General features: G+C 40.0%; 1 protein-coding gene across 1 annotated transcript in view; it reads right to left on the bottom strand.

The window, feature by feature from the left end:
* Positions 1 to 5426: 5426 nt before the first annotated feature.
* Positions 5427 to 12454, bottom strand: part of DMXL2 (Dmx like 2) — a 172838-nt gene continuing 165810 nt past the window's right edge. The window contains exons 40-44 of the mRNA XM_069596524.1: positions 11319 to 11396; positions 9915 to 10006; positions 9190 to 9242; positions 7560 to 7777; positions 5427 to 6884 (exon numbers count right to left, since the gene is read on the bottom strand). Of these exons, the coding sequence (XP_069452625.1) occupies positions 6675 to 6884; positions 7560 to 7777; positions 9190 to 9242; positions 9915 to 10006; positions 11319 to 11396 (651 nt within the window). The 3' untranslated portion in view covers positions 5427 to 6674. The remainder of the gene's footprint in view (positions 6885 to 7559; positions 7778 to 9189; positions 9243 to 9914; positions 10007 to 11318; positions 11397 to 12454) is intronic.

Raw genomic sequence — 12454 nt, 5'->3', positions numbered from 1 at the left:
CCCTGTGGTCTTATGCTGTCTGGCTGAGTCTCTGGAGCATAGGATCCTTCAATTACCATCCCTGTGGCTTCCAGGGGCATAACATCCCCATCTCTCACTGGGGTTTTCTCTGGCCGAGTAATAGCCCATCCCTTACAGGCAGCACATCTTGTTGAAGCTCTAACGTATCAGTGAGGATTTTCCTGTTTCTCTATCTTGGCTCCTGTGAATATTGCTGCAGTGCCTGTGAATGTGCACGTCTCTTTCTGAATGATGGGTTTCTAGGGGTTTAAGCCCAGGGGTGGGAATGTCAGGGCCTAGGCTTAGTCTCTCGAGAATTTTTTGGCAGGCATTCTAAGACTGTCCATTTTTCTGGGAGTTGCCAGTGAACCTTCACACCAACAGTGTCAGGGGTTCCCTTTGCTCCAGGCCCTCTTCCGCACTTAGTGCCTGTAGCCTTGTGACAATACCTAACTTGCCTGGTGGATCTGATGTCTCCTTGTCCCTTTGATTGGTATTCCTTCAGGAATTAGAGATCTTGAGTCTTTTGCCCTGAGTGTAGTATTATGTGCTTTTTGTTGTTCCTTCCAGTGTGTGTTGGAAAATTTACCTGTGCAGTTGGCCACCTGAAAGTCCAAGGTGTGCCATACCTGCCGCAGGACAGGTCCTAAGAACAGCGGTTATCATTCACAGCTCCCTAAGCCTTGTGACTTACAGGTGCCCCTAAGCAAATGTGGTGCCATTATACTTACAGGTAGTGTCCACAAGGTTACAGCACTATTCCTGCCCACCTCAGGTTCCTGGGTCAAACAGAGCCTTAGCCAAAGCTAGCTTCCTAGGTTTGAATTTGAGTGGAATATGCCTGAGGCAAACTTCTTAGTCTTGTTCTCTCTGTGACTTCCCCCGGTGCTTTATATGCCGGACCACCAGACTAATCAGATCCCTGGCCTCATCAAAGGGGCTGGACATGGAAGCCTAGCGTGCTGCAGTTCATGGGGTCGCAAAGAGTTGGACACAACTGCGTGGCTGACAGACATGCAACAGATCCTGTCCTATACAGGTAGCCTGAGGCAGTTTTCCTTTAGGGACTGAGTAAGAGTCTCTCACAAGCTTATTTCCTCTAACTCTTTGTGTCAGCCTGCAAACTCTTAGTTCCCTTAAAAGTGGTGGGGGTGGGTGTGTGTGTGTGTAGCTTAAGTTGAAGAATCCACCATGAACATCTAGTATCAGTAATACGCCTACCATATATTTCTCAGAGTCCATGGGAATCTGTGTGAAGTATTTAGATTATCTGTGGAGAAACCCAGGTGTTGCGAGAGGGCATCAGAGGGCAGACACACTGAAACCATAATCACAGAAAACTAGTCAATCTGATCACACAGACCACAGTCTTGTCTAACTCAGTGAAACTAAGCCATGCTGTGTGGGGCCACCCAAGACAGACAGGTCATGGTGGAGAGGTCTGACAGAATGTGGTCCATTGGAGAAGGGAATGGCAAACCAGTATTCTTGCCTTGAGAACCCCAAGAACAGTATGAAAAGGCAAAATGGTAGGATACTGAAAGAGGAACTCCCCAGGTTAGTAGGTGCCCAATATGCTACTGGAGATCAGTGGAGAAATAACCAGAAAGAATGAAGGGATGGAGCCAAAGCAAAAACAATACCCAGTTGTGGATGTGACTGGTGATAGAAGCAAGGTCCGATGCTGTAAAGAGCAATACTGCATAGGAACCTGGAATGTTAGGTCCATGAATCTAAAGGAGATCAGTCCTGGGTGTTCATTGGAAGGATTGATGCTAAAACTGAAACTCCAATACTCTGGCCACCTCATGCGAAGAGTTGACTCACTAGAAAAGACTCTGATGCCGGGAGGGATTGAGGGCAGGAGAAGGGGACAACAGAGGATGAGATGGCTGGATGGCATCGCCGACTTGATGGACACGAGTTTGAGTGAACTCCGGGAGTTGGTGATGGACAGGGAGGCCTGGCATGCTGCAATTCATGGGGTTGCAAGGAATCAGGACTGAGCGACTGAACTGAACTGAGGGCAATATTTACAAAACAATGCAGGGCTATGTGGGTTGGAATTGAGGAGTGAAACTCATTTGAATTCTTATATTGCAGAGTTTGAGTCTCAACTGTCTTACCTATAAAACAGGGATTTTGAAATCTATTTATCACTAACAATAGAAACCATGCCTCATGTGTTTGTTTGGGGGGTTCTAGCATTGATGTTTTCACTGCTATGGCCTGAGTTCAATCCCTGTTCATGGAACTAAAATCCCACCAGCCACATGGTACAGAGAAAAAAGAAGAAAAAAAAAAAAAAAAGGAAAGAAAAAAACAAGGAAAAGAATTATGCTGGATTTTTTTGTCTTTCAGACCAGCAAAAACTGTGGAAATCTCACTAACAGGTCTGCCTTGCAAGAAATGGTTAAAGTTCTTCAAGAGATAGAAAATTATATGGATCAGAAACTCATATCTACATAAAGAATGGAAAAGAAATAGAAAAAATAAATGTAGGTAAGATCTTATTTTTTTATTCATAATTGATTTCCATATGTAACTGTTAAAGGTAATAATGGAGACAATGTACTGAGATGATAGAAAATGGAAGTGAATGATAGCAATGTTATAGAAGTGGCAGAGAGCAACTGTGAACAGTATAGCTCACGTGTACTATCTATGAAGCGGTATAATGTTACCTGAAAGTAACTTAAATTTGTGGCAAATGTATAAGAAAAATTTTAGAGCAGCCACTTAAACTCATTTTACAGAAGTATAATAGATTTAATAAGAGAAGATAAAGTTGAATCACATTAAATGCTCAACTAACATCAGAGAAGGCAGAAAAGATTTTTTTAAAGTGCAACAGGGACAACAGTTATAGCTGTATTAATATTTACCATTTTCTTATCAATAATCACTTTAAATGTAAATGATCTAAATATACCAGTAAAAGACAGGATTTAAAAAACAACAACAACAACAAAACCCAAGACCCAAGACCTACAGTAAAGACACAGATTAAAAGTAAAGAAATAGAGAAAGGTAAACTATGGAGAAAGAAAACTAAAAGAGCTATGTTAATTTCAGACAAAATAAGACTTCAGAACAAGTAAAATATATCTACTTTTTTAGATTCTTTTCCCATATAGGCCATTAGAGTACTGAGTAGAGTTCTCTGTACTGTACAGTTGGTCCTTATGTTTTCAGTCGTGTCCGACTCCATGCGACCCCACAGATGGCAGCCCACCAGGCTCCCCCGTCCTTGGGATTCTCCAGGCAAGAACACTGGAGTGGGTTGCCACTTCCTTCTCCAATGCATAAAAGTGACAGTGAAGTCACCCCGTCGTGTCCGACTCTTAGCGACCCCATGGACTGCCGCCCACCAGGCTCCTCCATACGTGGGATTTTCTAGGCAAGAGCACTGGAGTGGGTGCCACTGTCTTCTCCGATATTTTATATAGAGTATTGTGTGCAGGTCAGTCCCAGTCTTCCACTTTATCCCTACCTTCCCTTACCCCACTGGTAACCGTAAGTTTGTTTACTGCATCTGTAACTCTACTTCTGTTGTGTTAAATAAGTTCATTTGCATCCTTTTTTAGACTCCTCAAGAAAACAATGTCATATGCTATTTATCTTTCTTTCTCTGACTTCATTCTGTATAACAATCTCTTGGTCCATCCATGTTGCTGCAAATGCATTTTGGTGTTTTTTTTTATGGCTGCATAATATTCTGGGGTGTGTGTGTGTGTGTGTGTATGTATATATATACACACCACATCTTCTTTATCCATCTTTTGATGAACATTTAGGTTGCCTCCATGTTCTGGCTGTTGTGAAACAGTGCTGCAATGCACACTGGGATGCATGTACCTTTTTGAGTTATAGTCTTCTCTGGATATATGCCCAGGAGTAGTATCACTTTACACAGATCAGAATGGCCATCATCAAAAATCTACAAACAATAAGAGCTGGAGAGGGTGTGGAGAAATGGGAACCCTCCTACACTGTTGGGCTGGAATGTAAATTCCAGTAGCCATTATGGAAAACAATATGGACGTTCCTCAAAAAAAAACTAAAACTAGATTTAGCATATATGATCCTGAAATCCCACTCCTGGGCATATATCCAGAAAAGATGAAAACTCTGATTTGAAAATACAAGCACCCAGTGTTCATTGTAGCACTGTTTACAACAGATGAATGAATAAAGAAAATATGGTATACATATACAATGGGATACTATGCAGCCATTAAAAAGAATGAAATACTGCCATTTGCAGTAATATGGATAGACCTTCAGATTTTCATACTAAGTAAATGTCAGAGAAAGACAAATGATATCATTTATATGTGGAATCTAAAAAATAATACAAATGAACTTATTTACAAAACAGAAACAGACTTACAGACATAGAAAACAAACTTACGGTTACCAAAGGGGAAAGAAAGGTGGTATGGGGGATAAATCAGGAGGATGGGATTAACAGATACACACCACTATATATAAAATAGATAAACAAGGATTTACTGTATAGCACAGAGAACTGCATTCAATATAATGGAAAAGAACTGGAAAAATACATATAACTGAATCACTTTTTTAAAATTTAAATTTATTTATTTTAATTGGAGGCTACTTTACAATATTGTATTGATTTTGCCATACATCAACTGCACACCTAACACAGTATTGTACATCTTCTACAATTTTGAAAAATTCTATTACCTTAGAGATTGACCAAATCACCAGGTACTATTTTAGTATCATACATACAGTGACGGAGAGAATGCAACATAGAGAAGTTACTGTATGCAGAACTGTGGTTAAGTGTATATGGATGCATGCTCAGTCATGTCCAACTCTTTTGTGACCCCATGAACTGCCGCCCGCCAAACTCCTTTGTCCCTAGGATTTTCCAGGCAAGAATACTGGAGCGGGTTGCCATTTCCTCCTCCAGGGGATCCTCCTGACCCAAGGATCACACACTTGTCTCCTGCGTTGCAGGCGGATTCTTTACCTGCTTAGCCACTGGGGAAAGCCCCAGTAAGTGTATGTGTATACCTACAATTTTTGTCGCATTTGTGTTCCTACATATTTAGGCATCCTCCCTTTTCTTCACCTCCACATGAGCACCATCCCCAGCTTAGCTCCTTCACCAGTGTGGACACCAAAATGCACTCTAACTTCAGTCAACAAGAAGATAAAGTAATGTTAGTTCTTACCCTACTGAATCCCAAAATTGCGTGCCTTCTGTCTGGTCACCTCTATATCCCGTTTCCTAAAATGGCTTCTCATATAGAAGGCACTCGTAAATATTTGTAAATGAATGAACTGCCCAATATCTTAAGAATTTTCCAATAGTTAAGCAAAGTTTTATTAAAGTTAAAATGATCTCAACTGTTATAAATATTATCAAAGAATGCCACACCAAACTGAGATAAAACTCTAACAAATAACATTTATTTTTCTTTTACATATGTATTTCACAGCCTAAATACCACACTGCCTTCAGAGAAAGGTGCTTTGATGCCATTATATGTTACTATTTACTGCACAGGCATTAAACATTCTCATTAACATGATGAGACAATTTGCTGGTAAACATTTAAACACACAGACACTGGTTTCAATATTTCAAGAACATATGTTTGGTCATAACCAAGAAGTACATCAAAATATGACAACATTGGCTAATATTTTTCAAGCAAATAATATTTAACTCTGCATAGTTTATACAATAGGCTGTGATAATAAATAATATCACCAATCTCATCAACTATTAATTGGCCACAAAAAGCCTAACATTCATTTTAATTATGATATGAAATGCTCTACTGGTGTAGTTTCAACATAGCCTTCAAATGTTGTGGGTGTTTAACCTTGATGAGTGAAAAGAAAAAGTACTAAACTGGACTAAAAAAAGAAGTATTAACTTGGTATGATTTGGTTAACTACAAATATGTCATGTCCAACTATTACATTCCTAACATGAAGGCAAATATTTAAATAGAAAAACTAGCAGTCCAAAAAACGTGAATGTGCAAACTGTGAGGAAAACATTGCATTTAAATTTGCACTCATTTGCAAATTACAGTACTAGCTCAGTATAAACACTAACAGGAAAAATATTCAGCAGGAAAGAATGGGAACAACCTCTCACAGCAGAGAACTAGTCACTGAACATGGCTCCAAAGCTTAGAGTGTTTCTGGTGACCTGGAGCTTCAAACTCCTTATGACTGTTCTTCATTCAACAAAGGAGACTGCAGGCATGCTACAATCAGTGGTAAGAATAGGAAGAAAAACCTGAAACAGCAACATTTTCTTCCTAGATTTGGTGCAAAAGTCTTCTCATTATTATAACTTAGTTACAGGCTAACTTCTAACCTTGATTGTTTTCTGAGTCAGGTTTGCTAAATGCTGTGAAGAATAGCTACCTTCATACAATACTAGGTTTTTGCTTTATTTAAATATTGTCAGCATGATAAAAGGTTACATGCACAGTCATTCTACCAGCCCACATAGGCACAACTCGGCCTAACACTCACCTTCGATCAGATTCTACACAGAGATTCTCTGTATTGTTTTCAGTGGGTAAACAACTGCTTGGAAAGCAGAAATGCCTAATAATTTCTGCAGGGTGTTTTTAACTGAAGTGTTTATAAAAATAAAGCCCCAACCTTTAAGCCTACAGAATGTCAAGAATTCTATGAGGGATGTTAAAAGCACTGGGCAAAACCCTGGTTTTCAATGTCCCATCTGCCCCACAGGAGAAGATCCGGTTGCCCTGGGTGATGTTGATCTGCATGACTCCAGCCCCCAGGTTCCTGAATATGGACTGTTTAGCGTGTTCATTTTTAAATGAATGAATTAGGCCATGGCCTGTCAATCTCCAAACCTAGTTTAGAGGAAAACGTGAAAACAAAAAGTGTAAGTCTTTTCAGAAAGAGATGAGAAACTTTCAAAAACATGGCCTTCACTTATGTTCTCCCAACCCAAATGACCTCTTTAAAGCCCAAACTTCCCCCTCAACTACCTCCTTCCCAACAGCTTATTTAATAGAAACACCACTCAACAGGGCTCATTTACTATCCTTACAGTTCCCTGTACCTTCTTTCAAATTCCTTTTTTTCACATCCTCTTATTTCATATTAACCATATATAACCCCATCTCTAGTTCAATTAAATACATTCCTAACATACTAAGCTTTGGCCCTGGGGCAGTATAAAAGAACAGTACTGCCTCACTTATCTGGAAACCTCAACTGTGCAAAATAGAGTCAGGGACTGGAGACAGAAATGGGGAGAGGGGAGGAGGTCCCCAGAAACTCCATGCTAAAATTAAACACATAGAGTTCCTTAAAGCTTTTTAATGACCTGAGAGTATACTGAGTTCATCTGGTTTTCTAGGTCCTAACAAGAACCACACAGAAGGAAGGAGGGAAGGAAGCAAGAGCCAGACAGTGTTCACACAAAGAGGGTGGTGAGTTTTTTGCTGTGGTTCCCCTTCCCAATCAGCCTTGATAGAAGATAAACATAAAAGCACATTTGCACATCTCTCATACCGACTCACCTTGATGTTACCTTCTGCTGAACCTGTAGTAAAATACTCCTCACAGGGGTCGAGAGCCAGTGCCTTAATAGCAGAGTCATGCGCCTGGAATGTGTGCATTAGCTGTCTCTGCCTGATGTCAAAAATGCAGATGTATCCTTTCCTGCCTCCAGATATGAGGAGTTGCTGTTTTGGTGCATACTGAAGCACCGTGGCACCATGATCGTGGCATGTGAAACCTGAAGAGAAACATCAAGAGCCTTTCCCAAACCATGTCTACTTTGGCACTGCTGGTAATTTTTAAATACAGATTTCAGTAATACAGAAATTACTGCCACACTTTCCCTTCTAAATTTCTATAATCATGATCAAAGTAAAAAGACTGCAAGCACTGACAGGAAAAAACTTCTTATTCATAACCTCAGTATGAAAACACACATATACACAGGAAGTCTAAGCTCTAACTAAGCTATACTGTCTCCTAAGAATGCAGAAGCCAAAATACAGAGGAGAACAAGCTTCTCAGTGATACTCGATGTCTTTACTAATACCCACCAATGACAAGTATTCACCCTTTCACAGTCCCTGTCCATATATAAAGCCTCATCAAAAACTGTCTAGAGCGCAGGGAACCATATTTAATATCCTGTGATAAACCATAATGGAAAAGAATGTAGGTACAACTGACTCTCGTTGCTACATAGCAGAAATTAACATTGTAAATCAACTATTCTTCTTAACGAAGTAATTAAAACTATACTAGTGTGAAAATGCCCAGCTACAAATTAAGAAGCTATCCTTCCTGGGACTCTCTGCCTTCTAATATGATTAAAGCCTTAATTTAAAAGATGTTAATAATTACTCACTAAAAAAAGAATTTTTCAATCAAAATTGAAAATTACATCTCTCAAATAATACATCTTCATCGTAAAAGAAACCTTTTTTTAAGTCCACCTAGCTTTGTTTAACTCAAAACTTACTAGAGCTTTGAGCATTTTTGGTGGCATTGTGTGGAAAACTGATCTTTTGGATGGCAATGTGGAAACATGTCACAAAAGGAATAATGTTCAATTGGCATTGTTCATACTTCTAATTCATCATAAGGTTAACTTTCATTTTATGGTTAGGTTTAATTCTTTAAAATATGATCTCATTTCTGTTGAGCTCAATAAATACTTTGCCACTAAATCCTTCAACAGCCTTGACTCTGCGACCATATGGACTGAAGCCCACCAGGCCCCTCTGTCCGTGGGATTCCACAGGCAAGGAAACGGGAGTGGATTGCCATGACCTCCTTCAGGGGATCTTCCCAACCCAGGGATCGAACTCTTGTCTCCTGTGACTGCTGCATTGGCAGGTGGGTTCTTTACCACTGGCACCATCTGGGAAGACTTGTTAGTAGCACCACTCCCCATACTATATTTTCTGAAGGGAATACAACACAAAGATTATTCTAGCCTAGCTGGATGTCTGTGACCATACATAGTTACCTCAGCAAGCCAGCCAGCATTCCAGTTAACTTTTAGAATTTTATTCATTCTATGTATTTCTCCATTTTTAACCCGTGAACAAACTATACACACTGAACTTACTAGTTAAAACCAGGAAAGCACTCTTTCATAGCATAATGAAAATTGAAGAGTTGACTCACCATGAATGAGGCTGTTTCCGGGTGTTATCAATGTGTCCCAGAGGCATACATTTCTAATAAAAATACATCATAGATAAGTTGTTCTAAGTCATCACTGGGATCAACTATGTCTTTACATCAAATATTTTCACTTATTGAGTCTTATGGTTTTTTGGTTCACTTACATTTATAAAGCAGTGATTCTCAACTAGGATGAGGGTAGAGGTTAGGACTGAGAATATATCTCTTCCAAGAGTCTATCCTTTTCAAACTACAGGGTTCTGTCTCACATGGTCCCACCTGACTCGTCCCCATCTCATCTCCTGGCCCTCTCTCTTTTCCGTTATTACTCCAGGGTAAATGAGACATTATTTTCTGAGTAGAAGAGACACTTCTCTATCCCTGGGCATCAACACCACAGGGAAATGAGAGGTATCGTTCATGGGCACATGCTGCCAATGAAAACAATCGAAGGCAAAGAAAATGTCGAGAATGCTAGAGAGTCTCAAAAATCTGCCAGTATTTAATACCAGTTAAAAAGAATTCCACATACTTATTAGTAGATTACATTGGGAGTAATTTTGGCCTGTTTCTGATAAGGAAAACTGCTCAAAAGAATTTGTAACAAAGTTTTTGTATTTCTGAGGTTGAAAAACCTGACTAAATATAGAAATCCATACTTTCTAGCAAGAGTGCCTTTCTGCCTAAAATAGGTTTATTCCTGGTTTGCATCTTTGTCAACCCACCTGTTGTCATTGGAGTGTCCAGATGTGGCAACTAGACTTGAAGAGGTAACAAATGCAAAGTCACTTGCGGCTTTACTGTGGCACTGCCAGCTCTGTGGGGACGAAGTGCAGCTGCTGTTATGTCAGAACCCAGTAAGATGTGGTAAACACACACACACCCACCCACCCACCCACCCACACACCCACACACCCACCTCTGCTAATCATTTACTACATGCAAAAGCTGGAGACAGTTTTTAAAATCTAGAATAAAGAGTAAATGATAGGATTTGCTGTCATCTGCACATTATTTGGCTAATATCAAACAAGCTAGTAAAAACCACCAACTTTTTTTAAGATTATGTAACAAAGGGATAGAACAAGTACATGAATTTAAGCAAGCAATTTAATTAAGGGCCCAGGCAATTTTAGTGCTTATCTCAAATACATTTAATAAGCTTTAATAATATTAAATCAAAACAAACAGCCACCACCCAAAGAGGAACAACTCCTATATGCCCATCTAGTCTTAGACCTGAAGGACTCAAGTCAAACTATAACCTTAATACCACCTCTGTGGGCCCTGCCTTTACTCCAGGTAAAGAGCAATAATAAAAAAACAAAGTAAAAGTGGTCCTGCAAAATAATGCACAGGTTTAAGGTTGCCCAAGACTGCCTGAAGATGTTCCAGAGCTGTAGCAAACCACTTACTGACATGACTTACAGACATGACTCTCCTTTTTGGATCAGGTGTGGAAGAACAGAAACTTGGAGGTGAGGAGTCAGGAAAAGGAGCAGGGTATTTAAAATAAAACAGACATTTTTCCGTTTGGAATTATTTTGGTATATTACAGAAACGACAAAGACCAGAGGGTAGATTGAAGGTCACTTCCACTTCTATAAAGATTTTATGACACAGTCTATATGTATTAATTTAAGAGAATCATCTCCAGACATGCTCAGCTGCATCATCAAATGACTGAAACGGGATTTGGATTAATGGATGAAGTCGCCTATGGGGATTGGTTATTTTAAAATCTAGTAATATTCTGGAGCAAACTGGCATGCATGGAACTGTCTGGTTCTTATTACAGTACCTAAAATGAATCACTATAAAATTCTATCATTAGGAAGTTATAGATTTCAAAATGGATGAAAGTATAATAAAAATGTATCTTAAATAGTACTACACACAGGGAAGGCCCCTAAAAATTTTCAAATACAATGATCATCCTTGAGGCTGTGAAAACCACAGTTTTGGTTATTCTGATCTAGAAGGAGGGCAATGATGGGTGCTGGGCTACGGTTCCTGGCAGAGTGGTCCCTTTCCCAAAAGATCTACCAGTGGGATTTGCTGTCTGAAACAAACACTTCACAAACAAGGCAGCCTCTGCATGTACCCTGGGAATACTGAGTGATACTTACCATGTAAGGTTTAGGATTTGACGCAGTTTGGTTTACTTGCCAGATACTCAGAAAACCCTCTCCATCCGCAACACCACACTGTAAGAATAGTGTGAATATTAAACACAGCTTCTGAGTAGCCATGTCAAAGTTAAAATCACTTATCAAGAGGAGAGTCACTCAGTCCCACTTTACCAACATCCTGCCTGTACGTATGTTCCTGCTGCTGTAGTTCTCAGTCAGTTCAGTCTCTCAGTCGTGTCCGACTCTAGATTGCAACCCTGTGAATCGCAGCACGCCAGGCCTCCCTGTCCATCATCAACTCCCGGAGTTTACCCAAACTCATGTCCATCGAGTCAGTGATGGCATCCAGCCATCTCATCCTCTGTCGTCCCCTTCTCCTCCTGCCCTCAATCTTTCCCAGCTCAGGGTCTTTTCCAATGAATCAGTTCTTCACATCAGGTGGCCAAAGTATTGGAGTTTCAGCTTCAGCATCAGTTCTTCCAATGAATATTCAGGACTCATTTCCTTTAGGATGGACTGGTTGAATCTCCTTGCAGTCCAAGGGACTCTCAAGAGTTTTCTCCAACACCACAGTTCAAAAGCATCAATTCTTCGGCGCTCAGCTTTCTTCACAGTCTAACTCTCACATCCACACATCCACTGGAAAAACCATAGCCTTGACTAGACGGACCTTTGTTGGCAAAGTAATGTCTCTGCTTTTTAATATGCTGTCTAGGTTGGTCTCAGGAAACCCCAAGTACTGCAGATATCCTGCCACCTTTTAAAGGCTTTTCCATGCCTATTTCACTGCTTTATTCCAAATTTATGTAGTATAATTTAGGGGGGAAAAAAAAACCTGGTTTCTCTCAGGTGCCTAACTTCACACAGGGGCACCATCAATACATGCAACAAAAACAGAATTCTTTACAATCACAGAATATTTAGTGTATCTGTAAGTGGATAATTAATTGATCCACACAAAATTCTGTGGATTTATGCTCTTATTGAGAGCCAAAGGGCTATATAAACAAACACCAAACTGCCTCAGTTCAGTTGTTCACTGTATCCACCCTCTGTGACTCCATGGACAGGCTTCCCTGTCCATCGCCAACTTCCAGACCTTGCTCAAGCTCATGTCTATCGAGTCGGTGATG

Source organism: Ovis canadensis, chromosome 7, assembly GCF_042477335.2.
Source record: "Ovis canadensis isolate MfBH-ARS-UI-01 breed Bighorn chromosome 7, ARS-UI_OviCan_v2, whole genome shotgun sequence".
Taxonomy (NCBI): Eukaryota; Metazoa; Chordata; class Mammalia; order Artiodactyla; family Bovidae; genus Ovis; species Ovis canadensis.
The sequence above is the reverse complement of the archived record's forward strand: the minus strand, read 5'-3'. Positions and strand labels throughout refer to the sequence as shown.